Here is a 20,140-nt window from a genome sequence, read left to right as displayed (position 1 = left end):
TTAAATGTGTAACTTGTATCTGTCTTTATGTTTTTATTAAATATTAAGCATTCTGCTGGTTGTAACAATGACTTCTATTTTCACAGCACACCAAAAAGGACCTGGATGGATTTCGGAAGCTATTTCATAGATTTTTGCAAGAAAAGGGGCCTTCTGTGGATTGGGGAAAAATCCAGAGACCCCCTGAAGATTCGGTAAGTTTTAGATAAAATGTACGAAAACGTAGGGTAATCTTGGACGCTGGTTTTAACTTAGGACGGTTGGGTAGTGTAGGGGACCTGTAACAATCATGTGAGACAAGACAGGACTTGCTTTGAATTCTCTGACCTCTCATCCTGAAACTATGGAGACAGCCTTCAGCTCCTTTCCCTTCTTTTAGACCTCTGAGTCTTGCTGAGGTCCTCTAACAGTCTGATCTCCCTGTGGCAGTACCCAGTATCCCCGGATATGAAATGACTTTTGCAAAGTACTAAATATACCATAAGAGCTTCGTTTACTTTGTTTCTTCCTTCTTTCTCCCAAAACATTTGATTTCTCATTGCCCGTAGGGTCATGGATGCTTAGCCAGACCTTAAAGCTCTCTTCTTGTTTTTTATTGGAATACAGCTTCACTCATTAATTTATATACTATTTATCATAGCTTAAGCTAATGAATCTCTCTTGTTTTTTCCTAATGAGAAAATTATATGTAGTTCCTAGTTAGAGGTACGTTTATTTGCATATGTGGAAAATGTCTTTCAGTTCTTAATGTTTTAAAAATTATACATAACATTCTCACTATAAAAAAAAATAAGCTAAAAAATAAAAATCTCACGTAATGTTCTCTCTGAGGAGCCTCTTATTTTTGATGTTAAAGCTAAAATTCCTCTTGGCTGTAATGCTTAACAGTTACAATATGCATTTTTTTTTTAGCGTCTATTTTGGTCTTTAATTTCCTTGACCCTAGTGAATGAATTGTGATTTATTTTTCTACTTTTAAGTAGTAGATTTAATAGTATTTTCTTCCAAGAAAGAGTTAGAATTCTTCTGGATAGGTATGTTGTTTAAGAAAATAAGCAGGTATAAATTCAGTCAGATGCTTAAAAATGTTTGGGAACAGCCTAAAATTATAATAAATTTAGGCACTATTTATTCCCACCGCCCCCCCGCCCCGAAACACTTATAACTTTTGCTTAGGAATTACCCTAATTTAAGTAACCTCACTTATATAATTTATGATGGACCTGGGTATAGAAGTGTAGTTTCTTTTTTCTTTTTTTTTAGACAGTCTCACTCTGTCACCCAAGCTGGAGTACAATGGCATGATCAAGGCTCATTGCAGCCTCTATTTCCCTGGGCTTGTGTCCTCCCACCTCAGCCTCCTGGGTAGCTGGGACCACAGGCATTTACCAACATGTCTGGCTAATTTTTGTATTTTTTTTGTAGAGATGGGGTTTCGCCATGTTGCCCAGGCTGGTCTCAAACGTCTGGGCTCAAGCAATCTGCCTGCCTTGGCCTCCCAAAATGCTGGGATTACAGACATGAACCACTGTTCCTGACAGTGGTTTTGGTCTTAATTCTTGCTTGCAGACCTGGGAATTTTTTGTTTTCTACTGTACAAACTTAACTTTTCGGAGACAGAGCCTACTTGAAGGAAGGCACGCAGATTTATTATGTTCAATATATTTTAGGGTTCAATAATTAGTTTTTTTCAGTGGAGAAATCTATCTTTTGTACTTTGAGAGATCATGATATGTAGTAGGGATTCTTGAAGTGGGGGTCAGAGGGTGGAGAAGGAAGGAGAAGAGGAATCATGGGATTTTTTCGGTTCAGTACTACCCTACCCCATTCCCAAGAAAGTTCTGATAAATTCTTTCAGGAGGCTATGCCCATGTAGTGAGCCATAGTTACTGATAGTAATACAGAATTGATATAGGACAAAAGAATAGAAATATAAAATAAATTCTAGATGTAATATGATTTTATGCAGTCTTTTTCTGTTTATAAAAGTGTAAGTCTTCATTAAAAATGTCTTTATTTTGAAGCATAAGTTTTAAGCTTCTTCAAAAAATGTATTTGCAATCCCATATGCCCTTAATCTTGAAAATTTTGGAATGCAGAGGCAAAAAATAAGTTTGCTCTTCAACTACGTCATGAGTTTCTTGAGGGCACATATGTGTTTTATATACGGTATGCATGTTACCAGCTTTTGCAGATAGTTCTGAGAATACAAATCTTGAGCTAATGTTTGTTCACCTTGGTTCTTTTGGATGCCTCCTTCTAGCCTCTTTGTCCTACTCTTCTCTTTCCCATAGGTTTCCTTTCTCAGGTCTTAGAGATTATTATAGAGATCAATTTTCCTTTCAAAATGTAATTTTTAAAAGTGAACATAGGTCTTTTTTTAAAAAAATGCAAATAATATTTTATATTCCTAAGTAAAAAGAAATTACTGTGGAAGAACAGCCATTTAGAGTAACATTTCTCATGTCAGCCTTATATCAAAGGTGTGACATAAACATTGTCATACCAGTGGATCTATATTTTTGTGTATGAGTTGACTATTAGCAGAGTCAGCCACCTGGTTTGTAAGTAAAGTTTTATTGGAACACACCCACACATTCATTTACGTATTGTCTATAACTGCTGTTTTGCAACAATGGCAGAGTTGAATAGTTGGAGTGGAGACAGTATGGCTTGTAACAAAACCTGAAATACTTATTATGTAGCCCATTTACTGACCCCATTTTAGTGTATGTATTTTCAGAACATCTTTAGTAGCTTTCTTTATTTCTTTGGCCCTCAGAAAACTGACCTCATATGCCTTTGTCATTTCAGATGATCACTTTTAATTTTTATCTTTTTTATTTTCTTTTAGAGATGAGGTCTTGCTCTGTCACTCAGGCTGGAGTGTAGTGGCACAGTCATAGCTCACTACAGCCTCGAACTCCTGGGCTCAAGGGATCCCCCTGCCTCAGCCTCCTGAGTAGGCAGGACTACAGGCATTGTGCCACCAGGCCCAGCTAATTTTTTTTTTTTTTTTTTTTTGTAGAGACAGGGTCTCCCTATGTTGTCTAGGCTGGTCTTAAAGTCCTGGCCTCAAGTGATCCTCCTGCCTTAACCACTTTTTAGATAAAAATAGTTTTTCATAAATACTAGATTGAAGGACATATTTTATAGATAGGCATTGAAATTTTATATTGTGAGGCTTTACTCATTCTTACCTTTTGTGTTGAATGCTTTGTTTTAGCTCTCAGTGAGTACATAGATGTTTTGTGAGAAGTCTTTTGAGTTCATGTTTTATGAATTATGGCTAATAAGAACCCAGTTTATAGCGTTATGGATAATGCTCTGCTCCTTCTTTGTAAATGTTAACTAAATGTAATAATAAGATTATCTTGATATTTAACTACATAAGTAAAAAAATTTATATATATATATATATAAAGGTTAATGTTTTAAATTAGAGCAAGGAAGGACAAGCCAGCATATGTAGCTTATTTGACCATTTCATTGTTTTCCAGAGAGGTTATGAGAGTGTCTTGGTCTTGGCCAAGCTTACACGTTGGGCATGGACAGGGATGGGAAATAGATCAGAGTTACGAGAAAGTACGGGGCCTGTTCAAGAAGGTATTGGAGCTGACAAGTTCTCTTGAGCGCTAATTTAAAACCTGTTAGTCACATGGCTGGCACTGACCCCTGGTGGTGATGTATTTTCATTTCTATACAAAATATTCTCTAAAGAAGGCTTTTTTACCAGCACGGGCAACATAGACCTCACCTCTACAAATTTCTTTTTTTTAATTAGCTGTGCCTGGTGGCATCTACCTGTAGTCCCAGCTACTTGGAAGGCTGAGGTAGGAAGATCACTTGAGCCCAGGAGTTTGAGGCTATAGTAAGCTATGATATCACCACTGCACTCCAGCCTGGGCAACAGAGTGAGATCCTGTCTCAAAAAAAAAGACAAAAAACGACTTTTTCATTTCAATATTTAATAGGATCAAAAGAGTGAAGGTATATTTGTGAACAGGGAGGAGTTATGTAGGGTCATAGGGTAGAGAACTGGCATGAAGAGAATAGCATGCATCAATGTGGTATTTAGCTCCAATGGATTTTTTGTTTTGTTCCATAAAATTGCTGAGACTTTTTCTTAGTCTATCAATACAAAAAACATTAAAAGCTATTGTTTATTTATAAGGAAGTCTGAGGAAGTTACAGTTTATGTGTGCAGAGTACAGATACATAGCATTTTTTTTTTTCTGAAGGTGAACCGTAGTACACTGTACATTTAAAGTTTGCACATTAAAAAAAAAAATCTTGAGGCAATCTGGCCAAGCATCTGATATAGTATGCCATATAGGATGATTTGCTTTGAGCATGTGAAGATTTCCCAGCTGCAACTAGCCAATGGTAAAGCTATTAGAGACTTGTTTTGTGTGTATGTGGAGATACACACACAAATGAGATCCTAAAAAGTATTCCACAAAAAGGAATTAGTGGCATTTAAAGAAATGGCTCTGAGGACATGGCTGAATACCGAAGAGTCTCATCATTTCTTTGACATAAAGTTTCAAAACAGTAATATATAGAAATACTGATACTAAGTAGACATACTAATTTAGCAAATATTGCCAAAGCTTCAACTTTTGATTTCATGATGAATTGAACAGTTTTTGAATTTACCTCGGGATTACCTTCCTTCACATTCCTTCGTGTACAGGACTTTCAGAAATGGGGACCTGATAAAGGAACTGACAACAAGCCCATGATTATTAATTCCATACTGGTTACATGTCTATAATTTCACTTTAGAAATAGCAATAGCAAATACATGGAACTTTAATGGCAGTTACATATTTGATTTGATAGACTCCAGGTTTTATTGTTGGACCAGGGTCTCTAACTACTGCCTTTGTGTCCAAAGTAGAGGACAGTCCAGTCCCACAGAATTGAATTCATTAGGAAAATCAGAGTGTGGGTTTAGGTGGTAATACTACTATTTGAACATTGCCAGTCCCTCCAATTCCAATTTCCACCCCACAGAGAGTCTTTTTAGAACTCAGCTCATGTGTCACAGGGCTAGTGATAACTAATAAAGATAAGTTTGGTATTCTACTCCCTAAGTGTGTCATATGTCTTATAATGGAATGAAAATGCATATATACATTTTTGGAGAAAGTGACTACCTCTATTGCCCGAGCTGTAGTGCAGCAGTGGCATGATTATATTCACTGTGGCCTCGAACTCCTGGGCTCAAGCAACCCTCCTGCCGCAGCCTCCTGAGTAGCTGGGACTGCAGGCATGTGTCGCTATGGCCAGCTAACTATAAACAACTTTTTTTTTTTTTTCTCTAGAAAACTGGGTCTTGCTGTGTTGTCCAGGCTGGTCTCAAACTCCTGGCCTCCCCAAAGTGCTGAGAGTACAGGCATGAGCCACCTTGCCAGGCCCCATTATCTTTATTTAATATAAATACTGGGGGAATCTTTATATAAAATGGAATGGGCGGCCCATGTCTACTTCTTATCTTTTCTTCCCTGACATCTCTTACTTGGGGGATCTCCTACTAATTCATTTTCTTTGTTGTAGATCAGACTTAAACAGCTGACACTTCACTTGTCACATTGTATATATATAGCTAAGATGAGACTAGAATGTTTACGCCAGACATCTCAATTTGGGAGGTCTTTGTAGGAATTGCAGTCCCTTCATAGAGTTCTTAAAATTATATGTGAAACCATGTGTAAATGTACATTTTTTAGAGTAGATTACCTGACTTTGATTAGATTTTCAAAGGCGGGGTTTCATGACCTGTAAAGATGATAAGAAGTACTGTCCTAGAATCTCATTCAAGACGCATTTATCGGGTACCTTCTCTCTGCGAGGCACTAGTTGGATGCTGGTTCTAGAAGAATAAGTCTTGGTCTCTTTTCAGAATTTTGGCCCCATGTTTGTGGAGGAAATGGGTCCAAAAACAGCTAACTACAGAACAAACAATTAACAGTCCATAGGGTGCTGTGGAAGCATCTTACTGGCCTGAGGCTCAGGAAAGACTTTCTGGCATTAGGCTAGACTCCTGGGGTAACCTTGAGGCAAGATTTCCCTGAGGATAGAGGGATGATCAAAGAGAAAAAAGCTTTGAGAGTAGTAGATGTCTAAAAATAATGAACTTAATAGCATGTAGCTGTTCTCTGGTGGTGGAGCATATGGTAGATGGGTCTGCTGCTCCATATCTGGAGCCAGAAGAAAGCCCCTGAGAGCCAGATGCTGAGTCTCTTTGCCTACCACTGCAGCCCTTCTTCCAGGCTGAGATCCTCCCTCTTCTCTTGGTGGGTTGCACTGGGGAGATATCGGAAACTTCAATTTCCATTTGAGGGAGAGAAGATTGGAACAAACTTGTAAAACCTTGCTTCATTACATAACTGAAACAGTTGGTTTCGATTTTTCAACATTATAAAACATCAACCCAATTAGTTAAAAGATGCTTATTGTTTTTGTTTTTCATTGTGATAAACCTCATAAGGTTAATCAGAATTTTAGCTGTTAATAGCTTTGGGGTTTTTCTCCCCCGCTTAGTGCACATTTTTATGAGTTTTGGCAGATGCTCATAGTCAGGTAACTGCCACCACAATAAATATACAGAACTTTTCCATCATCTCCAATCGTTTTCTTGTGCCCCTTTGAAATGGACTTCTTTATAGATTTTCCCTTAAACACGCAAGCTAAGCAGATCTTGCCTTTTTCTTCATTTATACATCCAAAAAAGAGGTCAGCCTTGCCTCCTCTCTGTTTTATATCATCTTGCCTTTCGTATAACTCGCCCATACCAGCCCTTTAACCTTTTATAGAACTTTGTTTTTATAGCTTCTGGCCTTTTCCCCATTCCCACCTTCATTTCTCTGGAGCTGTTCCAACTATGTGAATTACATAATTAAACTACCAGTGTAGGCTGATGCCTGTAATCCTAGCACTTCGGGAGGCCAAGGCAGGTGGATCAACTAAGGTCAGGAGTTTGAGACCAGCCTGGCCAACATGGCGAAACCTCGTCTCTGCTAAAAATACAAAAATTAGCTGGGTGTGGTGGCAGGTGCCTATAATCCCAGCTACTTAGGAGGCTGAGGCAGGAGAATCACTTGAACCTGGGGGGCCGGAGGTTGCAGTGAGCCGAGATTGCGTCACTTTACCCCAGCCTGGGTGAAAGAGCAAAACTCTGCCTCAAAAAAAAAAACAACTATCATTGTATTTTACAGTGCTTTAATCACAGGCTATTCAATACCTCAGAGTTTAAGGCTAGCATACAGCGTAAGCAGGGTGATGTAAGAAGAAACTGCGGGTTTTTTTCGTTTTTTTTTTTACGCACTTAGGATTATAAATTATTCTGAAACTTCTTTTGCCCACAGGTAGGCTAACAAGAAGGGAGATACAAGATGATTTTAGTAAAGAGTCCTTTACTAAGGACTTTACTGGAACAGATTGTGACGTAAGCAGGTTGGTGTTTGGAACTCCATTTCTGTTAGCATAGCTTTCCAGCTCCCTGAGTCATCTACCTTTGTCCTTTCTAATCGTACTAAAGTGGGGTGTTCTTTTAAAACTATCTTCTTAGCTGATAAGGATATGGGTCAGATGTTCCACAAGGTTGACTAATTTTATGACTTCAGCTGACTTCTATAAAAAGGTGGTGAATATACATAACTGTTGGTAGTGTTTGAATTTTTTTAAACCATCTGTGTATCACTTTTACCTTTTACACTTAAAAAATACTCAGAAGTCTTTGAACTTCTTAAAATTTCTATAAAAATTCTAGATACAGTAAGGTTTAGGGAGCAGTTGGTACCTTCTCTTCATAGGTACCATCTACTTTGTAGGATCGTTTGCCATCTGTAACCACAGTGTTTTACTTATTTCTTGTTTTTTTAATCTGGGTTTTCTGCCAATTCTTTTATTGTCATCTCTTCTCTAGTTTTCCAGGTTTAAAGTGCACAGTTGGGAGCATTATAATTTTACATCTCTTTAGCATTTTGGAAATTGCTACAATTTTTAATGAAAGGGCAGTAGTTACAGGAGTTTGAGAGGCAAATATATCAAGAGGAAGAAATAAAATGCTGTAAGTAGGTTAACACATGAGCACTGAATAAGTGAGAAGCAACTTACAATATGTGTTTTAAAATCAACTTTTAATTTTAGAATAGTTTGATTTACAAAAAAGTTGCAAAGATACACTTTTTAACTAGAAACATTATAAAGCTATCCAAGCTAATTTGTTATCTGTATCTCATTTTTAAAATTCCCACTGAGTCAAAGGAAGGACAAGGTAATAACTAAGAGTACTGATGGAATTTTTCTTTCAAGGTCAAAAGTGAAAATATATAAAAGATAGCTGAGAAGAAACTTGGATGTGCCAGGAGAATACCTATGACTAGACTAAATATGGAAAGAAGTAGAAGTAGGCCATTAAATACAGATTTCTATTTATAGATGGGCTTATTTAAGACAGGTGTCTTCATCGTACATAGTCCTAATGCCAACAGCAGATTGGAAAATATTCTCTTATTTCAAAAGAACAAGAAACACCATTTCAAAGGGTTTTTTGGTTTTTAATGAAGCAAAGCTTTAAGCATTTTTCCTTTTTTAAAACTTTGTAAAAAGCTGTGTATGCAAAGCTCTATATTCTGTAGTTAATGATTATTGCCAGTGTTTGGGTACTCACATGTCAGGCTTTGTGCTGAATCCTTTATGTTTGTGATTTCATTTAATATTCATAACAGACCTGGAAGATAGGTACTGTTATGTCATTTTACAAAAGAGGAAACTGAAGTTCAGAGTAGGTCACCTAAGAGAAGGGGCCCTGATGAACCAGGTAGATAGTCAGGCCCTAAGACCTGGTTCTTTGGTATCCTGTAGTAACAATAAGGAGTACATCCCTATGTTTATCTCTCGTGCACAGAATGTGGCATACTTTATGTGCTTATCAACAACAGTAGTAATAACAATAGCAACAAACATTTATTCAGCACTAATAAGCATTCTTCTCAACTCTTCTACATGTGTTTTCTTACATGATACTCAGATAACTCTAGGAGCTCACTATTATCCTTTTTTCATAATGCAAGACACAGTGGGGGCTGAGAGGGATTGAGTTATCCACACAATTTTCCTTAGCTAATAAGGCAGAATTTAGGCCCAGGTCTACCTGAGCCCGCATTCCTAATCACTATGATGTATTGTAGAACACCCACCAGTTGCCACCAGTGTTTGAAAGAAACTTGAAAGTCTTTAAAGTATGGCCTTTCCATCAGTTATCCATCTTTGAGTAGAGTAGAGCAGGCTCCATTCCTTCCTTTAGAGCCTGAAATACCCTCACTTCTCTTTGAAGTTCTTCCCACGATACTTAACAAATATTTATTGAATAGCTACTGTGTGATAGGCATTGGGCACTGAGATACAAGTGAACAAGATAGTCAAGGGCCTAATACTAACAGAGCTCTATTCTAGTGGGAGAGATAAAACATAAATTCATAAATAAATAAAATAATTTAGAAGACTAATTTCCCATCACTGCTCTTCTGGCCCAGGCTTACCCCCAACAGTCACATCTCCCTGTCTGAAGTCCTTTTTTCTGGTTTATCTGTAGTCACTATGTGAGGCTGTCGAAGTCTCCTTTATTCATTACATTTATTCTACAGACCTATCAAATACCCACTGTTTTATTTTAATTATTGGGAATGCAAAAATAAAGACAGTCACTCCCCTTAAAGAACTTAAAATTTGGACCATACAGTGTTTCCCAAGTTTTCCCGTAGAAAATGAGTAGGGTAAATGTAAGAGGCCGTTTAGTTGGGAAGGAGGCTGTGGCTGCCTCCAGCCCTGCCCAGCTGCCTAGAGGGCTGAAGGAATCAATAACACAGGCATGCAATAGCAAGCCGGTTCTGAACTTTTGGTTTAGTGAGGAGATGTTTGCACAAAAATATGTTTATTGTGCAACTGGGTAATAGCTATGAATGTGGTTCAGGAGATATTTCACTAACAGGCTTCTACCTAGAGAGAATGAATAACTGGTGTTCTCCATTCTCAGAATGCTTGGGTCTACTTTTTTTTTTTTTTTTTTAAAGAGACAGGGTCTCACTCTATTGCCCAGGCTGAAGTGCAGTGGTGTGACCATAGCTCATTGTTACCTTGAACTTGTGAACTCAAGGGATCCTCCTGCCTCGGCCTCTTGAGTAGCAGGGACTACAGGCACGTGTCAGCATGCCCACCTAATTTTCAAATTTTTTGTAAAGACAAGGTCTCGCTATGTTACCCAGGCTGGTAACTCCTGGGCTCAAGCGATTCTCCTACCTAGGTTTCCCAGAGTGCTGGGATTGTAGGTGTGAGTGACCTCACCTGGCCTTGGGTCTACTTTTTATTATGCATATGTTCTCCCACCAAAGTGAGTGGCTTGCTTACCGAAGTCAGTTGTGCTTGTTCTCAAATGTGCTCGTGCTAGTTATCTTGGTTATAATGACATAATATAATTAAATTTTATACAAACTAGTGAAATGGATTTAAAAAAGCTCTTTCTAAGAAAACTGAATTGAATGCTTTGGGAAACTTGGATAAAGAGGAATAGCAAAAAAAAAATGTTGAATAGGTGTGACAACTAAGAAAGACTGGGAAAATTTCATAAATCTAGAATGATTCTTCTGCATGCAGATTGTTTCACAAATGTCTGAGCTCTTGGTCCACTCGGAAGAAACTGAAACTGAAAATCACAGAATGTATATTATTGATGTGGTTTATATAAGAAAGATGACACACAGCTCTGGGTCAACAGATTCGTGCTATAAATAAGGAAAAGACCCTGGTGAATGAATGTAGACTTATTTGTAAAAAGTTAAAACAGTTAATGTGTCTAAAACTTTTTCATGATTCTATGCTTGCACTTATTTTTAAAATTAACTGACTACTTGTTCAGATGTTCTAAATAATTAAATAAGTGGGTTTCTGGTATATGTGCTCAGTGTAGCAGGAGAAGGAGCAGCTGGTGAGTTGGTGAAGTCCTAATCAAGTTAAGGATAAGAGGTAATGTTAGAGCTGAGACTTGAAGTATGAGTAAGAGTTTGCCCAAAAAATCAGGGGTAGATACTCCAGGTTTAAGAGAATGTGGTATGCAGATACTCCAGGTTTAAGAGAATGTGGTATGCAAAGGCCCACAGGCATGAGAGAACAGAACGTGCTCTAAGAACTATAATTTTTATAGTACTCCTGGAGAATAAGAATGCAAATAGGTGGGAAATGAGGGTAGGCAAGGTAGTGGGGGCCATGCTGCAAGCTCATTGTCAATTGGGGGATCATTTTGGCTGAAATAAGAAGATGCTGGAAAACACAGGATGGACGATCCTATGCCTTAGGATAGCAGTCTAGGCGGATGCATTTTTTAGGAAGCAAGTAGGGAGTAGCTGTGCTTTAAATTCCTCAATCTGAAACCCCAAATTACATAGGAAATACAGATTTCTCGTGGTTCTTGGTCACTGTTACTGAAATGGCTACTTTGAAATTTACCTGTTTTTAAATTTTTTATTTTTAACACCATTTCTCAGGGATAGCTGAGCTTGTGGTTTAATTTCTGTATATTTATGTTGTTTATTGTGTGAATTTTTATAGTTTTAAAATCCCTAATTTTATGATAGAGAGCTATAATATTCTTAACCAAGTGCACAGTCAACAGGTATCTGAGAAATTACTTCAAGCTCTATGTAAATCACTAAAAAATCCTACCATTACAAAGACCACCTACGTATACATTTTGAATTCATTCTGCCTTCAGTGTATTTAACACTTTTTTTTCCAATTTGTTAGTAATGGCAGTGAGATAAAAAAACAGGCTTAAGAGATTTGTCCTAGCCTCATTACTCCTTAACCATGTAACATTGGGCAAGTTATTTAACTGCTTTAAGTCTCGGTTTCCTTACTCATAAAAAGTAGAAATAATAAAAGAACCTACTTTATAGGATTTTAGTGAGGATTATTAACAATATTCATAAAAGCATTTACTATGTGCCAGGCATTTTGGCAAAGGCTCAACCACAGCAAAGGTTGCTATCGTTACACATTCAACAAATACTTATGAAGTACCTCCTCTATGTCAGGTATTATGCTGGGCACAGTAAAAACAATGGAATTAAGAGTCTAGATTGTGCTTTTTAAAATTCTATGACTTTCATATTTATTCTTTGCCTTTGGTTTTAAATATACTTTTATATGTTTGTTACCAGTGTACTTAATTTGATGTATGTTTCATTTATGATTCATGAATAATTTAATACTTTGTTTTTATTTTTAGCAAGATATTCTATCAAGTAGAAGAACCATATTTACATTCTTATAATTTTCTTTATCAAATGTGTTGTTAGTCTGCAGTTTTCATTGTATTAAAAAACTCATCTATCCTAACAAATTTTTGTTATTGCAAAGATACACTTTAGCTAATTCTTTAACCTTCAGGATTGCAGGAGGCCTCTAGTCTGTCAGGTCAATGAGAATAAACAACATTAGGAACATGCTTAGGTGACTATTTTGTTTAATGAGTTTTATTGAAGGATATCTAGATTCACATACTGAAAGCCCTAGGTTATATGTAGAATTACCTTTAACCAGCAACTCCAACCATGTTTGTAGGTTTTATGTCTACCAAACTCAAGATAAATGTAAGAGGTAGGCCTTGTCTTAGAGGACTATTGTAGCTATTAAAATAATTAAGTACCCGTTTTCATATTGTATGGAGGTGGAGATGTTTAAAGAGTTGGTGTGTGTTCATTATGTGGTGTTTAGTGGGCCAAGGAGGCTGTGCACAGTGTCCTTGGCATTAAGTTGTCAAAATTTGGGTGAAATTTTAGGAAGGATGGTTGATGGCCATCATAGGATCTTTGATCATCTATCATTAAGCATGGCAAAACCTTGGAAATAAAATGTCTTTTCTTAATTTTTTGATGGTGGAAAATAAGACAGTGGATTCAGTTAATCACTTGAAGGAAATATTGTAGTTGACGGTAGTGTGAGCATATCAGCTCCTGTTACTTCTGGGGATTCTCTTATAGTTGGATAGGTTGGTTCTGATTTTTTCCTGTTATTAAAACCGTGTAATGAATGTAAAACTTTGCATTTCTGAATTTTCTAAGAATAAATGTTCAGAAATGGTGTTTTCTTCAGAGGATATGCACTTTTTAAAGGTTTTGTTTTGTATTTCTGATTGCTTTCTAAAAAGAGTATATCAGGCTGGGCGCGGTAGCTCACACCTGTAATCCCAGCGCTTTTAATCCCAGCACTTTGGGAAGCTGAGGCGGGCAGATCACCTGAGGTCAGGAGTTCGAGACTAGCCAACATGGTGAAACCCCCTCTCTACTAAAAATACAAAAATTAGCCGGGCGTGGTGGCATGTACCTGTAATCCCAGCTACTTGGGAGGCTGAGGCTGGAGAATCACTTGAACCTGGGAGGCAGTGAGCTGAGATCACGCCATCGCACTCTAGCCTGGGCGACAAGAGTGAAACTCCATCTCAAAAAAAAAAAAAGAAAGTATATCAATTTGCACTCCCATTCATATTAATTTGTTGGTCCAACAGCTGTTTTTTGAGCACCAACTGTATGTATATTAGTAGAGAACCATAATGATAAAACCCTCCATTCATCTAGTTTCTAGTTTACAATCTAGTAAAGAAGTGGACAATAAAAAATATGTAACGTGATTTCAAGTAGCGATAAGTGAATGAAGAAAAAAGAAAGATGAACAGAGAATGAAGGGGTAGAGGTAATATTTTAGACAGGCTGGGTAGAGAAGGTGTCTCTAAGTTGACATTTGAGTAGAGACGTATAGTCTGTTGTATTGCCAATCTCACTGTATTTATTAAAGCATTTAATATTATCACTTTAAAACATATTTGCCAGTTGAAATGAAAAATATTTTTAAATTTCTAGATTTTTCTTTGATTTTTATTTATTAGCAAGTTGATCTTTTTTCCATTGGCTGTTGTATTAACTGCTGTTTGAAACATTTAATAGAGAACTAACCTTTTATTTGTAGTAATTGGTCATTGGATTTTGAATTGCTATGATGCTTTAATATAACAAAAAGGCACACTATTCAAGTTTGGCTTCCTAGAGAGGACAGCGCAAACTTTAGGCTGAAAATAAGTGACTTTTATGATTCTGGCTCACAAATATGTAGTTTTTTGCTTAGAGTTTTACTAAGGCTGACTTTAGTAACTGAAGTAGCAGATTATATTGAAGGATATTGAGCATGAATGATTGTGTTAGTACTGGTGTATGTAGTTGTTTGGAGGACAGTGTTGGTGCCAAGATTTCTAACTAGCTCTTTGAAAAGACCTGTTTACTTACATGTAAAACTGTTACAAATTTTTGCCTTTGGACTGTGAGGACTCATCCATCACTGGAAAAATTGCCTTCATGTTTTCCTTTCCATAGTGTTAGTAACATTTATTTTAGAGTAATTAAAATTAAATTTTTTTTTTTTTTTTTTTGAGACGTAGTCTAGCTCTGTCACCCAGGCTGGAGTGCAGTGGCGCAATCTGGGCTCACTGCAAGCTCCACCTCCTAGGTTTACACCATTCTCCTGCCTCAGCCTCCTGAGTAGCTGGGACTATAGGCGCCGGCCACCATGCCTGGCTAATTTTTTGCATTTTTAATAGAGATGGGGTTTCACCATGTTAGCCAGGATGATCTCGAAATCCTGACCTTGTGATTCACCTGACTCTGTCTCCCAAAGTGCTGGGATTACAGGTGTGAGCCACCGTGCCCGCCCCTAAAATTAATTTTTAAAAACCCCAAAGATATGGGAGTTAATAGCTGGGAAAATAAAAATATGTACTTGATCTGATAGTTTGCTTTGCTTATAATTTATAAGTGGTAGAAGACAAAAAACTTTCTTAGGAAATTTACTTTTCTGGGCTTGTGATATGTGATTGTTCATTCTATTTGTTTATTATGGGGGATTGCTTTGTAATTCCTGTACTAATTTTATGACCTATAAAATTTCTTATGCAAAACAAAGTTTTCTATTTAGGTTTTCTTTCATCAAACTTGTATATAACGTCTGTTGATCCAGTATTTTATTTTTTGAATTAAAGTAGTGGGTGGTTGTAATCTGTTTTCTAATCAGTGATCAAACCACTTTTATTTTAAACTAAGGATTTAAAAGTAGGACAAGAAATAATTTTCAGAGAGCAGATTTCATTAATTAATAGCCGTTTGTTTTATTCATTTATTCGCTTATTCACAAATGTTTGAGTGCTGCCAACACTGGGGAGCTAACCCGTTAGTTTAAAGGTGATGAATATGGTGGGGAGTATCAGGTGGCAGTTACTGCCCTTATGGAGTTTACAGTCTTATAATAGAGCCAGAGAACTTAGCAGACAGATTGGAGACTGTAAGAATTGCTGTGATAGGAGGCGGTAGCGCCCAAAGCCAAGAGCTGCACCAGATTCACTACTAGGGCTGAGGGTCACAAATGGCTTCTAAAGGAAGTGATACTTTTGCCATTTGGTTCTTGAACTCCTTGATGGGGCATACATGTGTGACTGCACATACACACACAAAATATTTTTTAAATTAAATTTTAAATTGTAAAATACACATAACATAAAATTTACTAACTTAATTATTTTAAAATGTATCCTTCAGTGTTGTTAAGTGTATTTTTATTATTTGGCAACCAATCTTCAGAACTTTTTCATCTTGTAAAACTGAGACTCTGTAGTATTAAAGAGCAGTTCCCCATTCCCTTCTACCCCCTCTCCCCTAATCCCCTGGCAAGCACCATTCTGGTTTCTGTCTGTATGAATTTGATTACTTTAGATGACTCACTAGTGGACAAAAGCCTTTTTTTTTTTCCTCCTTGCTCTTACCGCCCAGGCTGGAGTGCAGTGGCGCAGTCTTGGCTCACTGTAACCTCTGCCTCCCAGGTTCAAGCAATTTTCCTGCCTCAGCCTCCTGAGTAGCTGGGATTACAGGAATGCGCCACCACGTCTGGCTAATTTTTGTACTTTTAGTAGAGACGGGGTTTCGCTGTGTTGGCCAGGCTGGTCTTGAACTCCTGACCTCAGGTGATCTGCCCGCCTCGGCCTCCCAGTGTGCTGGGATTACAGGCGTGAGCCACTGTGCACGGCCACAAAAACCTTTTTAAATCTCAAGTTTTCTTTCTGTTGTTTTGAAAATTGCCTGATTTCTGTTACCAATTACATATTACTGGTTTTGCTTTCCTGGAGAAATTTGAGAACATACAAAAGTCTAGGGGGTTCTTTGTATGGCAGCGTTCTTGCCAGTGGAAGCACGAAGCCAACATATAGCCTTAGTTAGAGAGACCCTCTTTTCTCTGGCCATCCTGAGGCGTCTCAGGCAGTATGGAGCTATTTTAGGAGAAGAAGCATGGTTTGAAAAGGGAGAAATATTATCAAAACTTGGGTTTTTTCCAGAAGGCTTTCTTAAACCAGGGGTTGGCAAACGTTTTCTGTAAGGGGCAGATAGTAAATATTTTAGGTTTTATAGGCCATACAATCTGGGGATGATTACTCAGTTCAGCCATGGTAGCATGAAAGTAGCCGTAGACTATATGTAAACGAATGAGTATGGCTATGTTCCAATAAAACTTTATGAAAACAAGTGGCAGCTCTCACAGACCATAGTTTGTTGACCTCTGTCTTAATATCCTCAGCCTACACATGACTGGAGAGAAACTTTGGCTGAAGCCCATGTCTGGGAGATCATTCAGCTAGTTCGTGACTTGAAACCTAGAAATTCAATACTATATTTCATCAAATTTGGGCCACTGATTATAAGTTACACCTTTTATGTACCACTAATAAAGAAAAGAAATCAACCAATTAATTGTAAGAACCTATTGGTTATATGGTGGATCCTGCTTTCAGAAATGTTAAAATGTTGGGTACGGGTGAGGGAGTGTGTGTGAATCAGTGAAGTAGTAATAATATCAGCCAACATTTGAATATTTACTGTGGGGCCAGGCACTTTGCTAAGCACTTTATATGCATTATCTCATTTATCTTCATAACGAATTAATGAAGTAAATGAAAAAGACTTAGAGCAGTTAAATAATTTGCCATAGTAAGTGGTGGATTCTAAGAAACCCAGGTAGCCTGGCATTAAAGCCTGTGTTCTCTCTCACTTACTGTATTTTACTGTCTCATTCGATTTAAAGGAGGCTTTTTGTCAAATGATATCATTCATGCTGGAATTGATGTAGTTCATTGAATCGGGTCATGGAGGAAACAGCAACTACATAATTTCCCTTTAGCATGTCTTTGCAATTTCAGACATTTCTCACTGCAGCCAGCTATTGCATGCCAGTGCCCTCAAAAAAAAAAAAAAAAAAGATTTATGAACCTCTTCTGAAAGTGTTTTTTAAATGATAACATGTCTAAGCCAAGCAAAACATGCTGGACGAGGTGTTGGTGCTCTGTGTGCCAGTAGAGTGTCTGTGATGCTAGCCAGCACTTCTGGTCCTGCTGCAGAGGAGGAGAGTGAGCTCCACGTATTACTGTAATTCACCTTCTTCTGCATCCGTGAGCCTTACATCCAGGATGGTGCAATCCTGTATGAATGATGCAGACTTCTGCAAAGATGACCTTATTGACTTTCAAAGATACAGGACACACATGAACCACTCAGCTCTCAGTCTTAGAGAATTCTGGTGTTTGTAGCACAGGCTGCATACAACTAACAGAACAAAAGTTGTGGGAGCTTGCTTTTGAGCACATTAGGGTTTTCAGCACTTGTGACCATCAAAAAGAAAAGTCAAAATGGAATGGCAATTAAAGATGGTATGCACGTAATCATCTCAAACCACATCACAGCATCAGCTTCTTATTCAAGCCAAACAAGCCTTCTCATTGAAACTTAGTTTGGAGAGAGGTAAAGTTTATTTTTTACGCTATTTGCACATTAATTTTCATTGGGAAATGAATGACTTCTGTTACTAAGATGAATTTTATATTCTGTGAATGACATTTCCAATGTAGTGAAGTAAATTGTAAGCAAACATTTTGTTTTTTTGGGGGTGGTGAACTAGTCTGAAAGAGGCTCCATTTTTTTATCTTCACAAGTACCTGTTGGCTCATAAAGCCTGTAAATCGCCGGTCTTAGCTGAGATGTGGAAGAGAAAGAAAAAGTAGTTGGTGAAATGAAGTTGTATGAGAGGAAAAAGTGCAAGGCCTTACAAGCAAGAGATGTGGTATGTTAGAGAACCCAATGCTCCATGTTCCTGGAGCAGCGTGTTAGGGGGAGTAGAAGAAAGAGTGGAAGGTAAGAAAGGTCAAATCATTAAGGACCTTGCAAACCCTATCTTCCGCTTAGGATTAGATTCAGCTACATAGAATAGAGAAACCCAGAATAACACAGTAGATCTGGAGAGAGGCAATCCAGAGTTAGTAAGACAATTATGTGGTAATCAGAAACTTGGGCTTCTCTGTCCGGCTGCTCTGCCATCCTTATCTCCTCATTGTCCAGATGGCCACCAAAATGAACACTATTCATCATGCCTCTAGTCCAAACAGCAGGAAGAAGGAAGATGGCACAGACCCTGCCCTTTCACAGAGACTTCCTGGAAATCTTTTAATTCACTTCTAGTTAATCATATTGACCAGAACTTTGGCACAAATAGCTGCAAGGGAGGCTGGAAATGGAGTCTTTTATTCTCGATGGCAATGTGCCCAGCTGAAAGTCAGGGTTCTAAAGTGAAAGGGGAAAAAAATGATGTTGGGGTAGGCAGCTAATAATCTCTGCCATGCCATGCCATGCCAGTGCTTTATTTTATGAATGATGCAATAAGGAGGGAAACATGCTCAAATTCTTTTTTAAAAGATTGCCACTTGAGAGATGGAGGGTGGGTTGGAAAGAGGTAAAGGATCATAGAGACCACTGCAATAACACAGGTCATGAGACTGACAGGACTTGGTCATTGATCACATATGAGCAGGCTTCTGTCTTAGCAGCCGAGTATGTTATATTGCCATAGAGACAGGAGTAATTGAAGCTGACTGCGTAGAAGAGGAGGTCTACTTAGAATGAGATTTTCAAGGAGCAGGCAGAAAGAGGAGGAAAACAGTATGGTGTTTCATAGGTCAAGGGGAATAGAGCACTTCAAGGTTTGGGGACTGGTCTGTTGTGTCAGATGTATCTGAGAGTGCAGATAAGAAGTACTGATGTTATTGATAGGATTTAGCAACTTCACAAAGTGGGAGGTGTTTGGGTCATGGGAACAGATCCCTCATGCATGGCTTGGTGCTGTCCTTGCGGTAATGTTCGAGTTCTCGTTTCATTAGTTATAGTGAGAACTGATTGTTTAAAAAAAAAAAAAAGCCTGGTACCTCGCTCCCTTTTTTTCTTGCTTCCCACCATGTGATCTCTACAAACCAGCTCCCCTCTGCCTTCCACTATGAGTGGAAGATTCCGGAGGTGCTCACCAGAAGCAGATGCTGACACCATGCTTCTTTCTTGTACAGCTTGCAGAACCGTGCACCAAATAAACATCTTTTCTTTATAAACTGCCCAGCCTCAGGGATTCCTTTATGGCAACACAACCAGACAAAGACATTATTCTAGATATGACTTTTCTGTTATAAAGTAAATTTGTAGGATCTTTCAAATGATCCAGATTTTGGTTATTACCTTTAGAAATGTGAAATAGACAATACATGAAAGTGACTAGCACAGAATTTGGCGCACAAACCCTGTGCAGTAAGGGTTTAGTGAATAAGCCAGTGTTCTTGGAACACTTTCTGTACATATGGAGTGGCATTCCTAATTCGTTAACTGTTTACACAGCTCATTTTCCTTCAGGCAAACTTGCTTTTGTTGAAAAAAAATTCTTTCAGATTGCAATAATCATACCCTTGTGAAGCATACAGGGCAGGTACTGTTAGCTTGCTTTGGGTGTTTGGCAGTGTCTCCAGGAATAGCACAAATATGCTACCAAGAACTGGGTTATCCTATTACTAATGGGAACAGTGTGTCTATGACTGTGTGATGAATTTGGCTTTTCTTCTAACTGGAAACTAAGTTGTGAACAAACTTGGCAAGGTACAGATCATGGTAGATAGTTTTAAAAAGATCTTTTTAAAAATCTCATTCCACTTTCTGCAGAAAAACTAGATTGACATCCT

The 20,140-nt window shown here is 37.9% G+C and overlaps 1 protein-coding gene across 1 annotated transcript in view; it reads left to right on the top strand.

Annotated features, from left to right (window-relative positions):
- The window catches only part of UGP2 (UDP-glucose pyrophosphorylase 2), a 52,185-nt gene that overhangs the window by 16,388 nt on the left and 15,657 nt on the right, over positions 1–20,140 (top strand). Inside the window, exon 3 of the mRNA XM_004029313.5 lies at positions 87–194. Within this exon, the coding sequence (XP_004029362.1) occupies positions 87–194 (108 nt within the window). The remainder of the gene's footprint in view (positions 1–86; positions 195–20,140) is intronic.

Source organism: Gorilla gorilla, chromosome 12, assembly GCF_029281585.2.
Source record: "Gorilla gorilla gorilla isolate KB3781 chromosome 12, NHGRI_mGorGor1-v2.1_pri, whole genome shotgun sequence".
In the NCBI taxonomy this organism is placed as follows: domain Eukaryota; kingdom Metazoa; phylum Chordata; class Mammalia; order Primates; family Hominidae; genus Gorilla; species Gorilla gorilla.
The sequence above is the reverse complement of the archived record's forward strand: the minus strand, read 5'-3'. Positions and strand labels throughout refer to the sequence as shown.